This window comes from Aulonocara sp. 'chitande type north' Nkhata Bay, linkage group LG13 (assembly GCF_057382095.1).
Source record: "Aulonocara sp. 'chitande type north' Nkhata Bay isolate Kocher_YH1m ecotype deep benthic linkage group LG13, A_spYH_male_GT1.1, whole genome shotgun sequence".
NCBI classification, from domain to species: Eukaryota; Metazoa; Chordata; class Actinopteri; order Cichliformes; family Cichlidae; genus Aulonocara; species Aulonocara sp. 'chitande type north' Nkhata Bay.
This window is the reverse complement of record NC_141356.1, coordinates 24,896,945-24,922,345: the sequence shown is the minus strand read 5'-3', so window position 1 is coordinate 24,922,345 and position 25,401 is coordinate 24,896,945. Positions and strand designations below refer to the sequence as shown.

The 25,401-nt window shown below is 39.2% G+C and overlaps 1 protein-coding gene across 16 annotated transcripts in view; it reads left to right on the top strand.

The window, feature by feature from the left end:
• The window catches only part of kcnma1a (potassium large conductance calcium-activated channel, subfamily M, alpha member 1a), a 150,921-nt gene that overhangs the window by 67,728 nt on the left and 57,792 nt on the right, over nt 1-25,401 (top strand). For all 16 annotated transcript variants that reach the window (XM_086259360.1, XM_086259351.1, XM_086259357.1 and 13 more), the window contains exons 3-8: nt 2,245-2,306; nt 14,144-14,237; nt 14,805-14,916; nt 21,876-21,951; nt 23,359-23,434; nt 24,653-24,823. In XM_086259360.1, coding sequence (XP_086115486.1) covers nt 2,245-2,306; nt 14,144-14,237; nt 14,805-14,916; nt 21,876-21,951; nt 23,359-23,434; nt 24,653-24,823 — 591 coding nt within the window. The remainder of the gene's footprint in view (nt 1-2,244; nt 2,307-14,143; nt 14,238-14,804; nt 14,917-21,875; nt 21,952-23,358; nt 23,435-24,652; nt 24,824-25,401) is intronic.

Sequence of the window (25,401 nt, the reverse complement as noted above, 5' to 3'; positions counted from 1 at the left end):
GTTTAAAATGTCACAAACACAACCAGCTAATCCGCACAGAGTTGGGCAGAGTATCATATTATATAGTATATTATCTTAGTGAGAACTCATGAATAATTACACATAACAAATGGTAGGAGAATCTAATTATGTTTTTTGTGGCTGATATATAATACCAATTATCGGCATCAGAATTGGTCTTAAAAATCCAATATCTGTCAAGGTGTATATGTTACAGGGTATGGCTACTGTAACTGAGAAGTTGGTTATGGTGCCTTTGGTGCCTAGCCAAAGTGCCAGAATCGATGCTTCATATAATGGTAGTCCATCTCGATGGGCACATCAGTATTTTACATGCAGTCTCTGCTATGTTTGAAATGTTGATTTTCCACCATCACAGCCATCAAACTTCCAAAGCGACTGACACTAACTTTCATTCTAGTCACATTTCCTGAGACTTACAGATCCATTCGTGGTTTGTGGAGAACTAACATTGCACTCTCGTAGTATTGTCAGATTTAGAATGTACAGTAGATTAGATTCTCCTGTATTCATTGTATTTCTGTCATTCTCTAAAACTTACAGGTGGATGTGGTATTAGACCAGTAGCCATGCTACTATTATGAAGTGTTGGCATACCAGACCACAGATGATTAGGTGTCTGCTAATGCAACATAAACACCTTGTCTACTATCACCTCCTGAAAGTCTGAACATTGCTTAAGAATCAGTTCTCACAAGTAGTGAGAAAAGATGTCCTGACTATTTATTGTTACAGAAATTACAGAGCATCATTACAGAAATCAATGTCATTTTAATGCATTTTCTTTTACATAAGCAATAGTATTCCAACAAACAGGTTAAAGTATAACATTGATTAGATTCTCTTAAGAAAATACAAAACTTGTGTAAGATTACTCAGTTTGGCTTTGATACTCAACAAGCATCTGCCAAAGACTATCTATGGCCATCTTTTGGGGAAAAACACACAACAAGGCAGCATTAGAATGAGATAATGCACCATAATGGACTACTACCTCTTCTATTTAGAGTAGTGGAGTGCCTTTCATTAAAAAAAACAAACCCAAAATTGCTGACATTATGGTAGCGTTTCAGCTTGAGCTTTCTCTTTGTGTCTTTTATGCGGAACCTCATTGATGTCTTTGGCTTGTTTAGTTATTCCTTCCCTTGACCTCTCTGGGTTCGGAATTGCCATCATCCCCTGTTCAAGCAGGGAGCTATTAAAAATGCAATGAGGAGTGGGTGGGTGGGAGGTGTTTACCTCAGCCACAATGCGCTGGATCAATACAAAGGACCCATCACATGAAAGTTATCAAGCTCCCATCATCAATAATAAATGGGCCAATCAGCAGGGATATTGAGCTTCTATTGTGAGATGGCTGAATGGGAGAAGGGATCATCAGAGAGGAACTATTATACGACGCTACATTGGTCAGCTGTTGCGACGATGATTGTGATGATCACAGTGAGGATGATGATGATTTGAGCCCTGATGTTGCTGCAGGGGGTTATTGTGGCACTTTTTAACTGCTGGTCTGGAACAAGAAGAGACATGCATGTGCTTACAATAAGGTGTTTTCAAGCAGCTTCTGAATTTCTTTTATACTACATTTGAAGAGACGGGAAGAAAATGATACTATTTTCGTGTTTATAAGATCCGTATCCACTTAACTCATTTATAGCAATGTTTTGGGACTCAAATCTTTGCAAGATATAAAAAAACATGAATAACTGCAGGGTTCTGGTATTGATGTTATTAATGGAAGTGATAGATAGTCGCAGTAACATTACAGACCCCAGTCTAGCATAATACATTGTTTCAGTGCAGTAGCTTGGAAGCACATGTCAACACTTGATAGTTGTGGTCCTCTCTAAGTGCTTCCTCTTAACCCCCTAAAACACACACTGTTGTTGCTCTTCTCATCAGCTTGCCTATGTGCACCCTTCCTTTGCTCCCTGTAATTGTGCCGCCTCCTTTTGTACACTGCCTGTGTTCAATACGCGGTATTTGCTGACATGAGAGTTGGCATTCATTATTCAGTGTGTGCTATTTGAAAATGTCTACCCATTCTGCAACCTGCAGGAGGCAAGCCACTATTTAATTACAGATGCTGTAACTAGTGTTGCAAATTGTGTCCAACCCAGATGAGTGCAGTGTTTTGTTTACTGTAAATTGTATTAATGAGCATAGTGGAAGTGCATGAAAGTAATTTCTCTTTCCCTTGTCTTTTTTCTCTCTCCTTAGGTGGTGTTAGTCTTTGCACTCAGCATCGGGGCCCTTGGAATATACTTTATAGACTCCTCAGAGTAAGTGTCAGTCTCATTAGGGTGTAATTTCACTCATGCTCCACCAGCGTTACCGATGACAACTTTAGATTAAATTAAACGAGTACAGTTTTTTGTTACATGCATTTATTTTGGCCTGCGCGCTGTATCTGAATGATGGGCGCACATGTGTGCTTACTCATCTTCACAGAGTGCAATCTCTGAAATGCAAACGCACATATCAACACCCCCACAAGCACTCAAGAAGCAGCGATGCTCACACGTACTGTATGGACACACACGCACATACACACATCTCCATCGGAAGATTTGTCAATGGGAGGCCTGTCAGTTTCCATGGTAACAGAGATAGGCAGATACTGTATGTGTTGGGGAGCTTGTTCTGTGTGCGAGTACGGGTGTGTGGGTATTGTCAGTTTATGTGTATCCCTGGCTGGCAGTCACCCAGAGACAGATTGCAGGCCTGGCATCTCTCCGACATCTATTGCAGCTACTTTCACACCATTCAGTCTAACTGTACCTTTTGAAGGGATAGTTTTCTGGTTCTCTCTAGTAAAAGATATTGTGTTATTAGCTCTGGCAGCACATCCCATAGCCAGACTACACTCGAGATACAAAATTATTGGCTAAAAAAATATAGCAGCTCAAATGGAGAGCCAGAAAACATTTAATCAACCTAATTCTCTTTGTCAGGAGGTGTGATAAAGGGTTCCAGTGTGTATATTATTACTGCTCAACAAAACCTGTAATACGCTGTATGTTTATATGCTGTATCAGAAGTGTTATTTTGAGGGGCGGGGAACATATTTTTGTATCTTCCTAGTTTCCATATGCATCCTTGTAACCATGTAATTGTTTGTTAGAGGTTGATGCTGAAAATCAAGATCAGGAATGCATGACAGTGCCCTAAAAAAACACACAGTGACTTTGACAGCACTTACTTTTATGCATTAGTGATTAACCAAAATAAATCTGCAGTGGCTGCGGGTAAGGGAATGTTGACTGTAGTGTTATCCTAACTTACTGATCATACAGGGAAGAAACCGGGTGCAACTATTTCACCATATTTATTTCTTGTAGTAATGCCTTGCTTCTGTAGTTTATTTTTGCTTTATTACTGGTGTTAACTGTGAAATTGTGTCTTGAGGGAACCGAGTCTGAAACAGGAATAGAGATGCAAATTTCTCAAAAGAAGTAAATCTGAAATGCAATCCAACTTATTCAGTCTTATCTCTTAGCATCAGATGAAAATTATTCATGGGCTGAATCCACTCAGTCATTTGCACCTCAGGATAAAAACCTTTACTTCTTCCTCCACATCTTTTCATATATATTCTGTGTTCCCCCCACCCCAACCCCAGGATTCTTTCTAATCAACGTTTTTGGAATTATTATTATGATTCATTTATTTGGACAAAAAAAGGGGGATTCAAGAAGTTGTTGGCTGCTTATCTCCTGGGATTTTCCCGCACAACCATCTCTAGGGTTTGCAGAGAATTTTCCAAAAGGGGAAAATATCCACCGAGTGCCAGTTATCTGGGTGAAAATGTTGTCTGGTCCGATTTCTGCTGTGACATTCACATGTAGGATCTTAAAACAAAATGACAGCATCCGTCCATCCTGCCTGTATCAGTTCCTTGGCACACTTTGAACTCCTGAGTACCAATTGAGTAACGCTTGAAACCACAGCCTGCCTGAGTATTGTTGCTGTCCATATTTATTTCTTTATGACCACAGTGTTACCCAAGTTCTAGCGGAATAACATGCCAAGCTTAACCAATCTTAAAACTGGTTTCATGAACGTCACAGTGAGTTCACTGTACTCAAATAGCCTAAACCGTCACCAGATCTCAAACCAACAGAGCACCTTTAGGATGTAGCGGAACAGGAAATGTGCAGCCAACAAATCTGCAGCAACTGTGTGATGATATGATGTCAAACCAAAATCTCTAAGAAATGTTTCCAGGATCATGTTGAATCTGTGCCACAGAGAATTAGGGCAGTTCTGAAGGCTAATGGGGGTCCAATCCCCTATTAGTAAATTATAAATAATAAAGTGACTGGTAGGTGTAAGGTTTGGATACTACACTCAATTATACTTATCACATAGTAATAAAGTATAGGTTATACTCAGTGTGCTTAATGTCTGAACACCAAACTTATAGGGTTAAAAAAGAATGTATAGCTGTAGCTTTCTTTAGACTATTTCACCTTTGAATGTCATAATGCAAACTTTAAGTGTATTTCTTTGTGACTCAACTTCTGAGAGGCACTGACCTGATGTCTCTATGCTCGCACTAACCTGAGGCTTTCTCCACCCTTACTGTCGTCATTAGCTCAAGCTTGTCATTTATCACGTGTGTACTTCCACTCAGGGAGGGGGGCTACTAATCAACCCCAAGGAGCTCCACTTGACGCTTTAGCATTTCACATCGTAAATAGGACCAGCCTTGTGTTATGGCCATACTTTCACTACAGCAGCTGAAGCCTCTTGCGTGCTCTGCGCCATTTGTTACATGTCAGCTGACCACATCCTAATTCTTTGTCAACTGTCTTCTAAGAAAGACATCTTTGTCTCGGCACCAATCTGCTCTAACATCTAATTGCAAACAATATCTGAAAGTTGCAGCTGCTGATCTCAAAATAATCCAAGGCGTGTATCGTGCTGGCCATTGTGCAAATTACACGTTGCATCTACGCTACCTGTCACTTGCACCTGTCGCAAGCTTTACATTTTACTCCCCGTTTTTGGCTATGATTAGCCCACGCAGTCCAACAAGCTTCTACACAAGGGCACAGTTGTGGACACACATTCTTTCTCTCATTATCACCCTTTGTTTTATGTTACACACGCATGTATGTCGGATATAAAAAAATAAATTCATACATTGCAATGGTGACACTCGCATTCTTCTCCTCCAAATGCTTGCGTTTAAAAAAGCTCCCCAGATATGACCTTCTCTCCCACCAGCATCCCTGCCACTAAATGTTAATGACTGAGAAATCAATGAGCGCAGATTTATAGGTCACTCTTTTAATGGCAGCAATTACTCCAGACTCATGGACTATTCAGGCTCAGTGCCTTGCTTTCCCAATCTGCTATTTTGGCCATGGGATGAACTGAACATCCTTCTGAAATTGTCTGTGAAAAAGGCAACAGTAATGGGAAGGATTATGGTTCATTCCCTGTGGTGATGGCAAAAAGAGACATGCGGTGGAGTAAGTGCATGTGGGTTGGACCTCGTGAGGCTGGAGCTGCACGATGGGCTTTTATATCTACTTCAGTGATGTAGGGAAACCCCGTGAGGCCACATAAGGGTAAAACACTGAAGAAAATGTAGCGTTCTGGAGGCCCAGGTCAGTCTCCTAGGAGCCGTGTTGCTTCTACCTTTCGGCAAATGGGACTTTTCCTAGCAGGAGTTATGCTGGCCAGTATTCTCCACAGATAAAAAAAACAGCAAAGTCTTCTGTGGAAGCAGGTAGACAGAGTTCAAAGCTGGGAATTGGTAATTGGATGCCCTTCCAGTTGAACAAATATATTGGAAACCATGTTGTTGTTGTTAAGCAGATTGCTTCTTATGATTTTTTCCCCCCGAATGAATGGTAATGTAACTTTAATGAAAAAGATTGTCCATCTGTTTATTTTCTCAAACTGCTTGTTTACCACAGTGCACATAATAATGGATGATAAGGCAATGCCTTTTCTCTTCCTCTGCGGCAGACTTCACTTGCCAAACTGATGCTATTTTGGGGATGTTTTCAATGGGAGAATACTGCGTCCTCTCCCGCCCACATCTGAATCTGTTTTAATACCTTGGCCCATCCCTCGTTCTTCATCCCTTTTTTTCCCTCCCCTTCCTCTGTGCTCCCATGAAACAAAGAGGAATGTAGGACAAAGTCTCTGCAGGCTGCTCTTAAAGGGATGCCCTTGTTCCTGCTCCACTTCTGTTTCTATTCTCTCCTCTCTCGATCCCTCCATGTCACACATGCATGCTTCTGCATGCGCATGCTTGCACAGGCACGTTAATGTGAAGAGGTGCCCGTCTGTATAAGCATACAGACTCAATTTTGCCTCAAAGAGGCTTGAAAAGCAGCATCTGGTGCCCGTAACTCTATCATTGGTGTGTGATCGCAAAGAAGCAGTGCCTGATTATTCATTAATAGGGTAAGGTGAGAAATATGGCTGAGCACTGAGGCAAGCACAGGAGACTGTCACAATGAAGGGTAGCCTATTAAAGGACGTTGGGTGTTTGCAACACCTGATTGTTGTGTCTGGGTGGAATAGCTTTGTTTCTGTATGGATCAGCGAGGACTGTGTAACTATGAGTATGATTAAGTCATAGTTAACACCATTCCCAAGTGGATTCAGACTTAATCCACAACTTGCAGGGTAAAAAGAAAAATGACTCCCATCAAGATGCAATTTTCATCAATTTACCAAAATCTCTCCCACTTGAGACAAAAATAGCATTTCAATATTTTTATCCAAACTCTTAGGGGGATTTTCTCTTGCCCGATAACTGAGCGATTATCAACACTTGAATGAAAAGGAAAAACTATGAGAAATGATTAAATGTCAACAACATTTTTGTGAATGTTGTGGAACTTAACAGCACTGTTTGGTCACAATGGAGCCTCTCTCCTACACTGCTAAAATTAGGCTATTTAATTGCCTTTGTCATCTGCGTGTGGCCTAAGAAAGAGTCTGAAAAATATTCCTGGTTCACTTTCGATTAAGCTATAGATGTGACAATATAGCATAACAGTCCTAAAGCATTATTATAATGACAGTTACCTTGTGAATCCCGTGCATGCACTGCATCATGGTCAAGGTCTAATGAAAGAAATGACTGGACACATGATTAGCCAGGTCACTTGAAACTTTGTCAGTTTGATTGTTAACCCTCTCCAGGCAGACGTTGCTGATTTGCAACAGTTAGAAACTAACAACCTGATTACCCCACATACATATTTTATGAGTTTTTTTTACTCAGAAGTACCACTGCAGGACTTGGTTGTGCATTAGCAACAAAAAACTTAATTTGAGCTTAAGAGGCTTAAAGTTACCATGGAAACCTGCTGTTACAAATGGTTACATCTTGCCATGTTGATGCTAATAAACAAAGATGTTCTTTTTTCTTCTCCTGATGTTCTATAAGTGGGCGCGATTTTAGACACAGCATGGGAGATACCCCAGAAGACAAAAATGATTACTCTATATCGGAAAAAAATGTTCATTTTTCTTGATTGGTCCTCATCTAGAAAAAACTTAAAACAAACTGGTACAAAATTACACATACCATGAATTGCTCTCAACAGTTCCCATGACTATTGATCGTGAGCTTCTCCCAGTTGACCTTTGGTGACACCCAAGGTATTCTATAGTCTATAGTCTATTACAGGGCTAACATGGAGAGACAAGAAATTGGAAAAATTGTAATCTTACCTTTTCAGACCATTAAAACTCTCTGAACACACAAAGTAAGTTTTCTATCACTTACTGTGAATGATCTGAAACTGAATTAAACTATGATAGAATTAAAATAATAGTTTTTCTCTCTAATGGATAAACTATTTTAAAGGAATCTTACTTCTGAGTTTTAGGAGAAATGTCTTTTTGATAAGAATATTGCAATAAATATTATATATGTGTTATATAATAAACTCAGTGAAATAATTCCCTGACAATTCTTGATAACCATGTGACAAATTAATTTTTTAAATATTAATTTTCTTTTTTTTTGTGATATTTGCTATATCTGGCACTTTTCTTAATACAATTTATTGCTCCAAAATGTTTTGTGCAATTTATATAGCCCTTTCAGGGGGAAAGAAAATCACACTGGTGATGTAGAAGCCTCAAAAACGTGCAAAATCTCGTGCATTAAAATTGACTAGGCATTAAGGAGTTAATATTGTGTCCTTAAAGAAGGTTATTTTACATGAATAGGTGATAATGCCCTGATTAAATGACCTGAAATGAGACCAAATAGGAGTAGGACTCAGCACAGCCGACTTAATTGCTTGACGACTTTCATCAGTGAGCTGATAAAGACTTACACTTTCTGAATAACCACAGTTTATTATTTCTTAATTAGTTTGTGTTCAAAAGCAGAGTTGCTTGTTTCATGTATTTTAGCTTTTGTGGCTTTGCAGTATATTAAAAATGCACTCACCTGTTGATTTTCTTTTTCTTTTTGCTGCTTGCATTATATGAAATTGTGCTTTCTTTTAAAGGTGAGCTATTTTCATTCATAGGCAGCTTGAGACTAAAATAAAGTCTTAATACAGGATACGCCTGCAGCAGGAGGCAAGTCATTTGCACTCACATTATAAAATTGAGTTGTCTATTTTTAGCTTCCCTGGAGGGATTTTATTTGTCCGTTGCCCTTGTCGTTGCTAAAGTATTTCTTATTTTAGTAATGGTGCCTTGACCTAAATCAATCAGAGTACCAACCTGGCCTTCTTTCAGCTTCACAGACCCCTCCCTGCTGTGCCGCTTCCATGTGCTGTCCTCTGGAGAAATGCTGCACCTAAGCTATTAGACGTTTGGGTATTATCCCCGACACATCCGTATTTTTCAGCCCGAGCACATTTATTAACACCTGATGACTTTTAAAAAATGAGACTCAGAAAATGCAATAATCTAAAACAAAGAGTGCGACATTTCTCGTCTATGAAGAGTGACTCAGATTTGGTGTGTGTTGCACGGTGATTGTAAGCATTAGTCATGTCAGCAGTAGCGTGTTGTTGTTGTTTCCTCAGGGAGAAACCTTGCTGTTGCTCCTGCAGCTAGCCAAGGTCATGTGCAGGCTAACGAATGACTGGGTCCTGCTGACGGACTGAAGGTGTTCGGGACTATTTTTAGATCATCATCATCAACATACTCTGTTGCCCTTGAGACGCAAATGACTTTTTGCCTGTCTGGCCCATGTTGCGGTGGGTTAGGTGGGGATCAGAGGATTTTGATGCTTCTACCTTTAATATCCTGCGAGATTTTGCCCCTAATTGTTATTCTGCGTGTGTCTGCGTGTGTATACATGTGCATATCTAGTCCTAGTTTAGGTAATAAGCACAGTGGGGTTGGAGATGAAGAGTTTTTCCGCTGTCACTTTTACATCTTCGGCTCTTCTCCCTCTTATGTCACAACCTTTCTTCTCTCCTTGTCTAATCTCTACATGTCTTGCTGCTGTCTTTCTTTCTCTCCCACCACCCCTGCTCCCTCCTCTTGCTCCGTCTCTCTCTCGTCTCCTCTTCCTGTCAGGCACGATGGTGTAACCCCAGGCTGTGGCAGAGCTTAAGGAGTAATAAGACCTGTGGTGGGCAGATCTATTTTCTGCAGGACACTGGCAGCATGTGGCCAGGAATCCCTTGTGATTGCAGAGTGTGAAATGACATTGAAAGCAGGAATCTGGATTTTGTCTTGTCTTACACACTCTTTGTGTGGGAAGGTGACACAGATAGTGGGGTTCAATAACAGAAGCGCCCATCCTATTGCTGGGCAATGCATAACAGAATTAAAAGGCTTATCATCTTTTTGAATAGTTGTTCAGGTCAATAATGAGTGAATTCATGGGCAACCCACTTTTATCCCATGACAAATTGATAACATGTGACGTTGACGAAGGCATATGCAGTGGCACCTGGACATGGCTGCAGAATTCTCAAGTATGAACCCATTTTTAAGGGATTTTGAATTGAATTTTGTCAGGCCACAGTTGTTGCTAATTATTTGCTTTTGTCCTTAACATTTAACTTTAAGGCTTCATTAACTATTTCATGACTACTTTTGAGCTGTGTGACTAAAACACTCATCCAAGAAGTCACTTGGATGAGTGACGAAACGTTTCTCCCACAAAACGCTACGTCCAGATGAACAGAATCAACTTTTGGAGATGTAGAATAGAAGAATAGATAGAATAGAATAATCCTTTAATTGTCTCACAAGGGGAAATTTGGTTGTAACAGCAGCCAGAAAGACACATATACAACAAACGGTAAACAGGACACAGAACAGAAACATACACAATTTTTCTTACATATTTACATTAAGGACAATGGTTACTATAAACAGAGTACTGTACAGTTATTAAAATTAAATAAAATTAACTACAGATAAGAGGCAAACCAGGTTGTAGTGCAAATCGGTTGATTAAATTATTGCAGTTACAGCGCAGATGTAAACATCTGTTTGTTGGGAGCAGTTCTGATTGTATGTGTGACTAAAAGTGTTAACGTGACAGTAATGTCAACTTTTAAAGTTTACATGTTGTTTCCAGGCTTTCATTGGTTTCCTTCTGTCACAGGAAGAAACTTGCTGGGTTAATTTTCCTTGATCAAGGCACAGTAACTTGGAGCTTGTTCTCAGGTGTCGCCCACTGCTCTCTTACTTAGGATTATATGCTATGAATGAATTTTGCCTTAGGTTATCCTTTATAAATCCCCTAACTTAAAAATGCCATGTCTGAAGAAATTTTTGTTGAGTTGCAAGGGGTCAGTTTGAGGAGGGGTGTCTCAGAGTTCACTCATCAGAATCAGTAAATGGTAAATGGACTCTTATATAGCGTTTTTCTGCCCTCATGGAGCACTCAAAGCACTTTATACGACATGCCACATTCACCCATTCACACCAGCACTTTTTTCTATGCTTTTCAGTGCTTTTTAGCTAACATTCACATGCATTCATCCTCCGATGGATGCATCTGAGAGCAACTTGGGGTTAGTATCTTACCCAAGGATACTTGGCATACAGACTAGGGGAGCCAGAGATCGAACCGCTAAACTTTTAATCAGTAGTTGACCTGCTCTATACCTCCTGAGCTACACCCAGTAGGAATATAATGACCTGGCATCTGTTTCTGTGCCAAGGACCTACTGAGTTCCTTAAATCCAAGTTTAGCAGGAGTAAACTGAATAGTAATGCCATCTTTTTCTCGCAAAATCTGTCTTGTGTAAATTCTTGTTTTCTATGGTTGACGGATAGACAGAGAATTGTAATACAAATGAATTGCTTGTTTATGTATAATACATACTGTGCTAAATTCTTGGGTCAGCCGTAATTTCTTTCCATTTCCTTTCATACTTTCTTGTAATTTTTAACATGGTCTCCATGCTTTGTTACTAGTAGCCAGTCGCAAAAACACATAATATATTCCCATCTCTTTACTTGAATGTATAAAGAAAACACAGTTTGAAAGGCGTACAATAGTATTTTGGTACAAGTAAGATGATTTCTAAAGAGCTATTAGCTCAGCTATCTCACTATTGTGCTCAGTGTGCGGTTACAACAAAACTGAGGAAACTGGAAAAGTGGAAGACAAAATATCGGGCCTAAAAAAAAAAACTAAAAAAACATTAAGATTTCATCCAGTGGTGTTGACAAAATGCATGTAATTATGAATGCAGACAGCATCCAATTCATTTTTCAGCATGACAATGATCCCAAACACACTGCCAATCCAGTAAAAGCATAGTTGGAGAGAAAAACACAAAATTGAACACTGTCAGTCATGGATTGGCCTCCCTAGAGTCTGGACCCCAACATTATTGAGGCAGTGTGGGATCATCTTGACAGAAAGCAGAACAAAAGGCAGCAGACAGTCATAAAAGAGATATTTGCATGTATATTTGCACGTTTCAATAAATAACATTTTTCTAGCAGAATTCTGGAACAAATATTTCTACTTAACATCGTCTGAATATTAAACCTGGCCTCACAATATAAAACAGTCTCTCTGGCCTTTTAGCTTCTAAATGTTCCACTTAGTTTGTCAAGTAGTTCCTGCTTTGTGTATCTTTCTGTGAGGCTCAGGTACTGTAGTGCACAGTCAGCTTTTTTTTTTTTTTTTTTTGGCTGGGAACTGCTTTCTGCTGCATTTAGTGCAGCTTTAGATTAAATTAAAGGAATACATTATTTGAAAAAATGTTGCTTTAATGTTAGCAGACAAAACATAACAATTTGTACGCGTGTGATGGCACTCAACTCTATGACTGCAGTACATCGAATCCATTTATTAGCACACCTGTATTAGGAGTGTGGCTTCATTTTTATTTGTGCTTTTAAAAATGTCCACAAAAGAACAGCCAAGGTTGGCAAATCTAATGCAGGGAGAAGGTGGAAAAAACAGTGGACTTGAAAAAAGTCACCTGTCTGTTCTTGTTTTTCTTCCTTTGTAGTTCACATTGCCGTAATATGCAGTTTAAAATTCAGCCGCTCTATAATTGGACTGTACCCATGTTGTACTGATGAAATCATCTCACTGTGTCTTCCCCCTACTTTAGTTAATGATGAGCTTTGCTTTCCAATGATGATTATAAAATGACTAAACACGAGCTCTCTGTGTAACCATTGTGTTGTTTTTCTAAAGCGAATAGACGGCAGATTCAGTGAACCACACGAGCCCTGCTGCTGCTGCCATGCTTTCTCTGTATTGTCAAGAGTCAGTCACATGACTTTAGTGGTTATTCAGAATTAGGCCAGAGCTGGGCCCAAGGGAAAACTCCACAGTGACCGCTCCAAATGGTGTCTTCAGTATGCACCATCTGCATGTGTATAAATGTGTGCTTATGATCATATGTGCTTTGTTAAGACACTGACTTGCGCTTAGGTCTGCAAACATTAGCTAAGGTTGAACTTCTAAATCATTGTGTGAGTTTCACTGTGTAGATGTTAGAAGATTTGCGGATGAATATTTTGGATGCCAAATACTTATTATTTACTTATTATCTGTGAGCTGCTTCAATTTGATCTGATATCGCGTAGAGATACTTCTGGTGGTCCATTACTTTAGCTCTAAGGATTAGATTTTTAAACAGTTGCTGCATAAATTAGACTAATCCATATCATCCTAGCTCTCAGCATCAGTGTCTAAAAGATCGCATCAGTCTTTAGGATATGCCCAACAAGGCCACGTATTAGAAGTTGGATCATCCTCTTCGAGCAATCTTCCTTCTCTACTTAGTCAGCCATTATAAAAAAAGCATCATGTGATCAAGGGTCTGATGTTAACTGGAAGATGATTAAGTTTCACTAATCATTTCCTTTGGGGGTCTCATTATGTGGTAAACTCCATTCTGATTCATACACTGCATCCCCATGGGCCCCCTACATACACATGTAGACTTAAACATTTAACTTGACTTTGAACTGTGTGCTGTGGTAATAGCCCAGTGTGTCTTCCCTCACCGCTCTATACATTCCCAAAAGGTCGCCTATAGTCAGCCACACCGTAATGCATATTCATGCTTATCCCCACAGTGGGATTTCCTCATTACTCAAGAGCAAAATACTATAGGCCCATGACCAAGTGAAGAATGGGGTGGGCACAGAGCCTGTTATTGCTTTTGTTGCGAGCACCAACTCGCTAATGGTTAATCATCACGCGGTAAATAAGAAAATGGATCATATGACAGACCAGACAGTTAATAACTCATTTTTCATCATCTGCCTTTTTGAAGAGTATCACCAGCCCAGTGATTGCAGTCTCCACACATTCTCTTCAAATGAGGGACTATCTTTTGGAACATTTGTGTGTGACAGACGAGGAATAATTTATGCGTGTTGAAAGTACTGTCACATCAAAGCAAACTCCACTTTCAGTATATTTTTGGCCGTTTCATCTAGATGCGATTGACTCTACAGCTAAGCTAGAGCCATAAGTCTTTCATCTTGCTCTATGACCCGCCCCTCCCACTCACTCCTCGGACTCAGTCGACGTAAAACACCATCATTGCATTGAGCTCAGTATTACGGGAGATTTCAGTTTTATTACAGTGGTTAAAACTCCATATTTTGATCAAATTATTTCACATTTACTGACTGATAATTGCTGTTAACTGATAATTCTCTCTGTCTCTAGTCCTATAGAATCCTGCCAGAACTTCTACAAAGATTTCACGTTACAGATTGATATGGCCTTCAACGTATTCTTCCTTCTTTACTTTGGCCTGCGGGTAAGCTGGTGCATGCACACACCCATTTTTTACATGCATCTGCTGTGCAATGAATGTACTACAAAATACAGCCATATAGCTGTTGTTTTATCTTCAAAAAGGCTCTTTAATGCATCTGACTTCATTCATTTACTGCTTTTTATTGATTTTATTTTTATGATGGCATAAAAAACAGTTACTTTGAGACACAGTAATCTTTTGGACATGCATGTGCAGACTTTTACCTTAGTCACCCATTACTCAAACAGCGTACCTTTAGTTTAAGCTGACATTGCTGTAACGATGTTCCCAGCATGGCTGTCATGCAAGAGCAGAATTCCGATGGTGCAAATGCTATCCGGATGCTTGACATCCTGAATGAATGAAAAAAACAAACAAACTCATAAGCTGCTTACACCAACAACCATTACTGCATGACTCAGCAAGTAGGGTGAAGCTTTTGTCATTGTGTATAATAAGTCAGCATTGTCAAAAGAAGACACAGCAGTTTGAAGAGCGGGCTGTGGCAAAGTCAGGATGTTTTGTGCAAAATTAACCTTCAGTTGTCACCTTTTTTCTTTTTGACAGTTTATAGCAGCCAATGACAAGCTGTGGTTCTGGCTGGAGGTCAACTCAGTGGTTGACTTCTTCACTGTTCCTCCTGTGTTCGTCTCTGTCTACTTAAACAGAAGCTGGCTTGGTAAGTTTCCATATCCATAAACTTAAACTTATAGCTCTCACTCTATCGACCCTATTGCTTTTCCTTTCCGCTTATTTTTAATAATTTTCATCCTCACATTTGTGTCTTTCTATTCCTTTTTGCCCTCTGTCATTGAATGCCACCCTTCCTTTTTATCTCCTCCTATCACTCCCACCGTCTCCCCATCACTGGGAGCAAATCTCGGAGGCTCTCTTGCTTGCGGCTACAGTCAATGTTCCCTCGTCATTGAAAGTGACAGGGCTGGGTTCCTCTGATGTTTCAGGGAACACAGACACAGCAGAGTGGATCAACTAATGGGAGTGAAAGTGACTCAGAGTAGGGCTGTGGCTCGGTGACTCTCCATGTTTGTGCTTCACATTCATTAGTACTTGGTCCGTCGAGGCGTTGCACCTGGGGTACCTCACAGTGCTGTACCATCTATTAGACTCATTCACATCCATGCGAACAAAAAAATGCACATGTAAAAGCATGTGATATCCCCATACACACTTATACACACTCTCGCATGAGCAGACTGGAAAATACCCTAACCTGCATTACATAACGACCTATTTTTTCCCCACCGTGTTTAGATGATGTGACCTAAATTACATTGCAGTTCTTTGTAGGTGTGTTCTTTTTTGGATGCTCTGCCTCTCTGCTTTTAAAAACCTCAAAAAAGAAGCTCGTTCGTGCCGACACTATTCCAGCGTTGGTCTTATTGTGTCACTGGAATACAAAAATTGCTGAGCGACAATGTTAATGCAGTAGTCACACTAATAATGACATTTAGCCTTCCTTCAAATTGCCATTTTTGTCGAGTTTGTCTCCAACACTCTTTATCAGTAACAGTAGGAGTGCTCAAATATTACAATTAATTAAATGTGACCGTTTCAGGGTGCTCTTGGTGTTCACTGCTACATTTTTAAGGATTTCACTGAGTTTTAAAAGAGTAGAGCAATCGATATTGCCATTGGCAAGGTTTTTGTTAAATTTGAGAAGAAACACGAGGAATCACTCGATAATGCTGGTTTTCCTCAGGTTTTTTTTTTTACATGCCCGCCAGAATCACTGACTCTGTGAAGTAATGTGAGGCTGTGAATGTTTGATCTCTGAGTTGATGAAGGTTTCTTAAGAAGCGCAGAGTGGTTCGAGAATTTCACACGGAACAAGCTGTGTAATGAATTAGACGTGGCCAAGCCAAGTAGTCTGGTTTCATGATGCAAGGTGTCCTCATCCCCTCCCCAGAAGACTGTTGGCGTTAGGCCCTTGATGAGGATGATGAAAGATTGTGAAATAGTGGTCTGGCTGCTGGCTGATGTTCTGTAATGATTATTAAATATCCTGCATGTAGACCTGATGCAGGAAAGAACAACACCTTAACATATAATCCAGCTTCACTGTGAGCTGTTATCCTTAAACAAAATGTGCCTATAATGTTTTTTTTATTTAGAGATGCCCTAGATTCCAGGGCTCTTCATTATTTTTAAATGGGGAGACTCAGTGCGTTTCAGTTTCACAGTGGTGACACGAGAGGTGGCATCTCCACCTCATAAAAACGAAGACATTTTTTATTTTAGTGCTGGACTTGTCTAACAGCAGCACAGTAAAAGAACAGAAAACCCTCTGTCATGCGTTGGGATGGGTTTATTTTTACCAGGCGTTATGTTTAATAGCAACATAAAGTGCTGCGAAGCCCATGTTATAAAATTAACAGAGCGTCGATCTGCAGTAGGATGTGACGGTCGATTTTAGAATACCAATCATGTGCTGAAAGTGTCTTCATATTCAGGTCGAGAACCTGAGAATAGCAGTCATTATTAACTGCTTATATCCTGTATTAATAAGGGAGTTAATATGGAACTCTGTGGTGGGAGGAAAATAAGCACAATTAAACGGTATCAGTCAGAACCTGATCTGCTTTCTGATGGTGACCTTTGCAATTCACTGTTAAATAAATGAAATTGCCCGTTTTGCTTTAGCTGTGTATGTGGTTGTTCACTTCCATCAGACAGCTTAACAGGGCCAAAACGAGCTAATGCACAACTGCTGTTACTTTCATTTAGTTAAGTGTCCTTAACGCAGGCTTTGTTAGAAGCCATGGTGGCTGTTAAGAGTGCGTATTGTGCTCTTCAATCCCCTTGGATTGGTTCATCTTCACTTCAATTAGCTGGTAGGGAATACACACCACACACCAGCCAGCATAATATATCACAATTATACTACCTCTCGTTTCAGTCCTGGAGAAGACCAGTGGAAATTCAGTGGAGGTGTGCCCGGTTAATAAAAAGCCCACTAATAAGGGCTCTGCCCTGTGCTCTGTGGTAGAGTATTCACCCACTTTGCACACAAGGCAGTGCCTGTATACGCTGTGCACATTTTAAGTCATGTTCTCTTTGGCTTTGCAAATTGGACATTGATTAAGGGGAGGAGAATGATGTGAGGCTAATGTAAGAGTGCATGTAGAGTTCTTCCTTGGAAAAAGGAATTAATCTCCTTTAACTACTTGAACTTAACATTTCTCCCAAGAGTCCTGACAGTGTGGGATTTGCCGTTTGAAAGATGCTCATAGATCTTGTGGCTACTGAGCCTTAGCTTTCACACTCTGTAAGTTAACTCCATGCCTTTCCACCACAGCCATTACAGAGGACTACCTTCCCAGTTTTAAATATTTAAGGAATAAAACAATTTTTTAAAGACAAATGGCATCATGAAAATACCTAAAGACAACTGCAAAGTCTATTTTATTTCTATTTCATTGTATTTGATTAAAGTGTGCTGTTTTTGGATAGCCAGTAAGAAATGGTGTCAATCTAATGTTATTGAAGCTTCACTGGCCTGAAGAATGTGCAGTAGTTTGTAGCCTTCAGACGTGCCTTATATTCTGACATGCTACTGCCTCCTAGTGGTGGGTTAGTTTGTTGGTTTCCTGCTGAAAGAGGCTCCTGCTATGGGCATGATCGCTTTATATGGCCCTTCAGCCCATGGTAGGGAAGGGAAACTGTTTCGAGGGAAGTTTAAGCCTCTTTGGTATAGCCAGGCTTCTCGCGTGTTGCAGTTTGAACATTTTTTTTGTATGTATTGATAAATATGGACTGTTTATCCTCCATGAATGAGCAGGAAGAGTCAGTGCTGTGTACACTTGCTGAGGATCTGTGTGTTTAGATTAGCGTAGCATCATATAATCTAATCCTGGCTTGGTTTACTGTCAGTGTTATCCCAGATGAACTGCTCCAGCCTGCCGATTGATAAAAAGCCCCAGAAAGCTGCCCGTCCAGGACATGTGACACAGAGTCAGTGCTTGGGCTTGCAAAGCCTCAATTAAGTAAGAGCGGGCACAGAACAGAAAACCTTTTTTTTTTGAATGAGCATCTGGCAAGCTGACACATGTGTGCAAGAGGCTTTAGCATGTGCGGGAAAGAGATTTTCTCATACATGAACACAGCAAGAGAATTTCATTGAGGTTTCTTTTTTGGTTTGTTTTTAACATGATTTTTACATAATACACATTTTTTTTTTATAGAAAAGAAATTATTGTGTGTTATAATTGTTGTAGGCCTTTGTGGGGCTGTTTTTCTTGCTCTCACTCAGTGTAGGTGAAGTCTCAGATGTGATAGCGTGAACAGATATTTCTCCACAAAGTCTCACAAAGTGTTAAACGCAAGACAAAATACCACACGCACAGATGTACAGCATAACACAAACACAGATGCTTCACACTAATTGAGAAAAATGTGTTCTGCAGCCACCTGCATCGCAGCATCACTGTGTGTTTGGTGGCATGTCTGATATTTGCAATCTGAACGCCAAATTTGCGAAGTATTTGTTGATGTTGTCACATCAGTTTTATGTCAAAAAGCTGGCTGCTATGTTTTGTGTTGTAAGTGCAACACAGCATTTCTGTGTTTGCCAGTCGAACAAATATACAGTTTCAGTTTGTGGAGCGTAGTCATTTGTTTTTATGTACAATTTTGTTTGTTATTGTTAAACAGGTGTGAATCACTGCATCCAAAGCCAATGCGAAAAGGCAAAACACAGTGAGGTCAGTTAGGATTACATGTGTGCAGTATGAATTACGATCCACACCATCAGTTGGATTTTTTTTTATATACTAAAGTAAAATTAGAATACTACTTAAGTAGGCTAGCAATGATATAAACAAAACATATTTAAAGTAGTTGAAGTAAAACTTTCAAGAATCATCTGTATAAATGATATCATAGTATAATACTTATGAATTTATTGATTCATACATTTAATGTTGCAGCTGTTGTTGACCTGTTGTTACACCATATATGGCTAGATTTCTTGATATATCAGCGAAATAATACACATCTAAAGCTTTAAAATAAATAAACTACAATAATTGCATCCATCATGTAGTGGAGTAAAAACAGGAAGCAGCATAACACCAAGGGGAGTATTACATTTTTTCAATAGGATATCAGCGTCTATGAAAACATGATTTGTGGTCATTAAAAAATATGAAATTTAAACTTATGTTGCTAATTTATTTTCCTTAATTAATATTAAGTTTAATATTGTACATTTGTTCAACTGTTTTATTATTCATTGACATTATTTATAGATGGTCGTTGTTACAACTAAAGAAAACTAAAAATAAACTAAAAAGCATTATTTATATATACATGTATCTGTGTTGCCGCACGACATGACAGGGTGAGGCGGAGCCATCATGGACAGGAGAAACGCAATTTTGTTTGATATAATCGTTCAGCTGCTTATCACAAACATCTAATCAGCCACACGACATGACAGTAACTCGGTGCATTTAGACATGGTCAAGAAAACCTGCTAGTAGCAACTGATCATCATTTAAACACCACAGTCTATCTGAGTATTGTTGGTGAACATGGCCATTCCTTTATGACCACGGTGTACCCATCTTTTGCTTATCTGCTTCCAGCAGAATAACGCACCATGTCACAAAGGTTTCTTGAACACAGCAGTGAGTTCACTGTACTCAAATAGCCTCTGCAGTCACCAGATCTCAGTCTAATAGACCACCTTTGGGATTTAGTGGAAATAAAGATGTGTATCTTGTGCAGATGACTGTAAATTCAACTGTGTGATGCTATCATGTTTGTATGGCTCAAAAAGGAATATTTTCCAGCACCTTGCTAAATTTGTGCCAAGAGGCATTAAGGCAGTTATGAAGAGAAAAGCGAGTCCAACTCAGTACTAGCACAGAGTACTTTACAAAGGAGCTGGTGAGTGTACTTATAATTTGTTGTTGTTGTTTGGGTTTAAAAAAACAAACAAACAGGTTTTTGCAAAAGTACAATATCAGATTTCTCTTTCAGATTTCAGTCCCATTCTGGGCCATAAACATGAGAAAAACACAGCTTCAGTTGCCCTAGATACAAAGTGATTACTGAGGGTCATGACAATATAATCTGGATTTTATGTCGTCTTGTTGCTTCCAGCTCCAGAGGGAGTCTTTCCTTTGATTCTGCTAAAATACCTGGAGCTGGAGGATTCATTTGTGTCTGTTTAAAAAAAAAAAAAAAAAAGTTTCAGGAATTTATGCCCTAAATACATGTTTACATGGAAGTGTAGATTCCTTATCTGTAGTCCTAATCTGACAGAGATGGGTTTTGTTTTTGTTTTTTTACTTTTTTTTTTTTTTACTGTCAGACAGAGTTGTTTGAAATTTCATTGTGAAAACAGGTCTCTCATTTTATGTACGGATTATTGTTTTTGTTCTGCTTTATTTTCATCTCTGTTAATCCCTGGCATGGTTCAGACTTTTTTGAAAGGTTTGACACAGCTGTGTTGATGGAGACGTGGCTTTATAGGGGTTAGTAGTAAATCACTAAAAGGGGCAGGAGAAAGGTAAATCTGTCTGGGTTGTGGGGATTAAAGGCACTGTAACAAAAAATGAGGAAAAAAAAACAATTATATTAGAGCTGACATTTTGCTCACAGAGACACTCTCTGATGCGACTGACATGGAAAACCTATACAACTGCAGCTGAATGCACGGAGACCAATGATTTAACACCAACAGAAGCAACATTGTCCTATCAAGGAAGCCTTTCTTTTTAAAGCCTTTTCTTTGGTTATTTTACTAGGAATACTTAAAGACCCTAAATATTTGAGGATTACAGACTTCTTGACCTGAAGTCAAGTCCCAAGTACTGGATTTGGTCCAGAAACAATGATTCCTCCTAAACTGCTTGTGTACCGTCGTACACACAGTGATGTAAATTTGCAAACCCTCCAAGAGACATGGAGGCGAAAGAAGTCTTGTGGCGATCTTTTTCAGAATGGATACAGGGTGAGGCAGGGCCATCATGGACAGGAGAAAAAGGGAAGCCAGACAGGACTTTACTATTCTGTTTGGTCCTGTTTACACATTCTCTCCAACTGGGGTAAGAGCCTTAGGTTAAGTGTAATACGTGAGATTGCTTCATCAGAATCATTGATGTGCCTGTGACAACCTTATATGTTGTGGGGTCTGATTGTATAATTTCAGTAGGAATTTTTATCACTGACATAAATCCATGTATGCTTGTTCTATGGGATTGGACCTGTTATATAAAAAGACAATGAGACAGTTGCCACTTTGCTCTATAATCCATGAGGGACCTGCTCTTTGCACTGACACTCACGGCTTAAAATGTTCCTTCTAACTTGGTTGACACCATAATTATTCAGAAAATGTGCTATTTATTTATTTATTTATTGATGTATTATTTTTGTTTTGTTTTCTTGTATGTTATAAGCTACATTTGATGATTTGGATGATGTTGCTCTGTACTGTGCCTAAATGCTGTGGTAACATGTGGGCTGCATCACTAGCTGATCTGCCAACATGCAGAACCTCATGTTGTTTGAACTCAGGACAATGTCTGCACAGGTGTTGTCTCTACATTTCCCTCCTGTCAGTGCATGTTACATGTTGATACGTTTCTCTGTTCTTCTCTGTTCACGCAGGTTTAAGATTCCTGAGAGCACTAAGATTGATACAGTTCTCAGAGATTTTGCAATTCTTAAATATCTTGAAAACAAGGTAAGAAAAGTGTTTTCTTTTTTTCATTTACAAAACACACACATACCCTGACAACAGAATTTTTAGTATTAAGACCAACCTATCACCTAGAGTCTTAAATAAATATGCTTTGGTTATCAGGACATAATACAAATCATCTGGTCCTTATCAGTTCTTAAAATTTAGTAAATATCTTCTCAGATAAACAACAAGTCATATATTATGTATAACATAATAACATAGCCATACCATAGTTCACACAAATTAGGCCAAAATACAGAAGCGGTGTATAAACAATTAGGTAAATACTTCGATATATATATATATTAAGAAGGTAAGTGGTGACCAGTTGCCGCTAATCAAATGTACTTGATTAACTCATTAACTTAATCATCAGCAAGTGTGAGGACCTCTATAAAGGCACGTATTTTGGCAGTTTGCTGGTCTGGAGCATTCGATGCCAAGACATCAGCAATGATCTTAAAGAAGTAATCCAGTATTCTACGGGGGATGAAGGTCATTCACAGCTAGACTTTCAAGACAGTTGGCAATCATCCCAGGAGTGAACATCTCAGCAAAAAATTAAAAAAATAAATAAAAAAGCTACACCTCAGACTCTACAGCCTGCTAAATGTTGAGGTTCATGTCAGTGCAACTGACTGAACAAGAGTGGCTTGTTTTGGGCAGAAAGCAAGATGGACATGTTTGGGCATAATGCACAGTGCCACATTTGAAAACCAAACATCAGCTGTCAGCACAGTGGAGGAGAGCTGATGCTTCGGGCTTGTGTTGCAGGGACAGGACCCGGGCACCTCGCAATCATCGAGTGGCACATTAAGCAATCTGTATACTCAAGTATTCTGGAGTATAATGTGAGGCCACCTATCCAGCATATAAAACTTGGCCCAAACTGGCTTATGCAACAGGCCGGTGATCCCAGAGCACAGAGGCAAACATGCAACAGAATGGCTGAAAAAGAAACAAATTCCCCAAACCTCAATGAACTGAAGCAATATTTAAAGAAGAGTGGGCCAAAATTTCTGCACAGTGATGTTTGTGAAATAAATGACGACACAGTGTAATATAAGTGTTCTTCATCTGAGGTTGCATTGACCTAATTTTAAAACCTGGTGGGGATTAAATGATTGTTTTTATTATGTTAAACCTTGAACTGAAAGATTGGGGACTTTCTTTTTACCATGAGTGTGTGATGAACACTGTGGTTGATTTGGAGTAAACAAAAGGAAACAATAGATAATAGGGAACAAAATTCTGACATTTTTATTCAACCTGATTTCCTTTCAACTATTGTAAGATGTAAAAAAAAACAAAAAACTTTGTTATATATATGAATAAAACATATCTCTTTTTTTCTGTCACTGGTCTCGCCGCCTTAAATGAGTTTTATTTTTTTTTCACTCTGTGCAGCAATTCCATCAAGCTGGTGAACCTGTGTTCCATCTTCATAAGCACATGGCTCACAGCTGCTGGATTCATACATTTGGTAAGTGGACAGATGTGACGGCCAGTGGCATCCAGAGTTAAATGTTCCAGAAAGAATGATACTGTAGTGAACTAACTGTAACTACCTCACTGACACAAGTGTGACACCTAGCACTTTCAGTGAGTCTGATAGTATGAATAAAGAGCCTAAATTAATGGTATTTGCTAGTAAAAAAATTACATTTCTCCAAGTTTAAAACATTGCTGTGATGTCATATGTGGATAGGGCACTATCTGCTGTGCCACTAAAACTTAGGAGGCAGCATAATTAAAGACATTTTAGTGACTTTAACTTTAATGTACATAAAATATATCAGGGATTTTAAAGCCAAGCCCTATCTGTGTAAATATCTTGTGTTTATTCTGTAGGGCAAATTTTAACTAACTGTCACAAAGCAAATAACCAGCATGTTATGTGTGTGAATCATCAGTATTTTCTGAAAGATCAGCTCAGATTTTTATATTAAATTTATGCCTGGAATTTCCATGTGATCTGTATTCAGATTTATTATTTAGACCTGTTATTGAAATCTACTCTTGTTATCTCGGCTAAACTCTCACATGAATCCCATCTGAATGGAGAAATTGGTGACACGTGTCACATTCCAGGACAAGTGAAGCGTTCCTCTTTTCTTTTTTGCACTTCGTGTAGTTATTATCAGGCTTACTTCCAGTGGCGGGAAAAAGTAGTTGTGTTGAACAAAGCAGATTTTTTTCATGTGATCACGCTGCATGACTTGCTTTTATTCCTGCCTGAGATCATTTCTACTAAATTAGATTTCTGCATATATGTCATTTTAATACTGATCACATGTAGGATGCGTGTAAATTGTAAATAGGGTTTTTAACCCTTGGAACTTTCCTGTGAACCAAAATTAGGGATGTGGTATTTAATATTACAAACACATAAAATGGAGCATAAAACTGCCTCCTCCTTCACCTTCCCTTTATTCTGATCAAAGTGTTGGTTTCAGTTAAGCCAGATGCTTTTAAAGTGAAAATCCGTACTCGTGAGGTATTAAATGATTTTACCACTAGATGGTAGTCAAGGCTCACTAAATCAAGACGATGTCACAAAGTGAGATGAATGCTGGCACACTTGCAGCTGGATTTAATCAAATCTCAGGAAACTGTTTCTTTTTAGAAAAACTCTGTTTACAAATTGGTTGTGCGAATTGTATCTAATGATCCTTCTGCATCACTCCCTTGTCAATTTTAGGTGGAAAACTCAGGGGATCCTTGGGAAAACTTCCAAAATTCCCAGTCACTATCATATTGGGAATGTGTCTACTTGCTGATGGTGACTATGTCTACAGTGGGCTACGGGGATGTCTATGCAAGAACCACCTTGGGGCGCCTCTTTATGGTCTTCTTCATCCTTGGCGGTTTGGTAAAATCAGACTTTTTATTCTCCCTATATCCCATTTTCCCTATAAATTCCTGCCTGCCCCCATCAATAAACTGTTTAGAACTGTTTAAAATGTCTAAAAATAAAATAAATAAAATGTGATGTTAATATTTAGAATGATCTATACTGTATAACATGTTAGTGTAGTGTTTTTATATTGTTAGAACTATATTGCCTAGACAGTACATGCTATATCTTTGTCACAGTGTAGTTGTATCCTCCTGTTTAGCCTACTGTATCTTGTCTCCTGGAGTCACAGATCATTGTGCTCCTTTGTCTTCTTCCCCCTATGTGTCCTCCCTATATTTGTTTGATTAGATTATAAGCTTTTGTCTGATGATGTTGTTATTCTCTTAAAAGCAGTTGCGGTTTCAGGACACCCCTCCTTCCGTGTCTCTTCCCACAATTCCAACAAACACAGGGGCAGGGAGATGAAGCTTAGGCCAGCCTGAATGTTACCATAGCAACGGCAGCTTCCCACAACCTGCCCTCTTACCTTCCTCTGATCTAACGTCCCGTTGGGCTGACACTAGTACAGTAACTCACATGTAAACACGCAT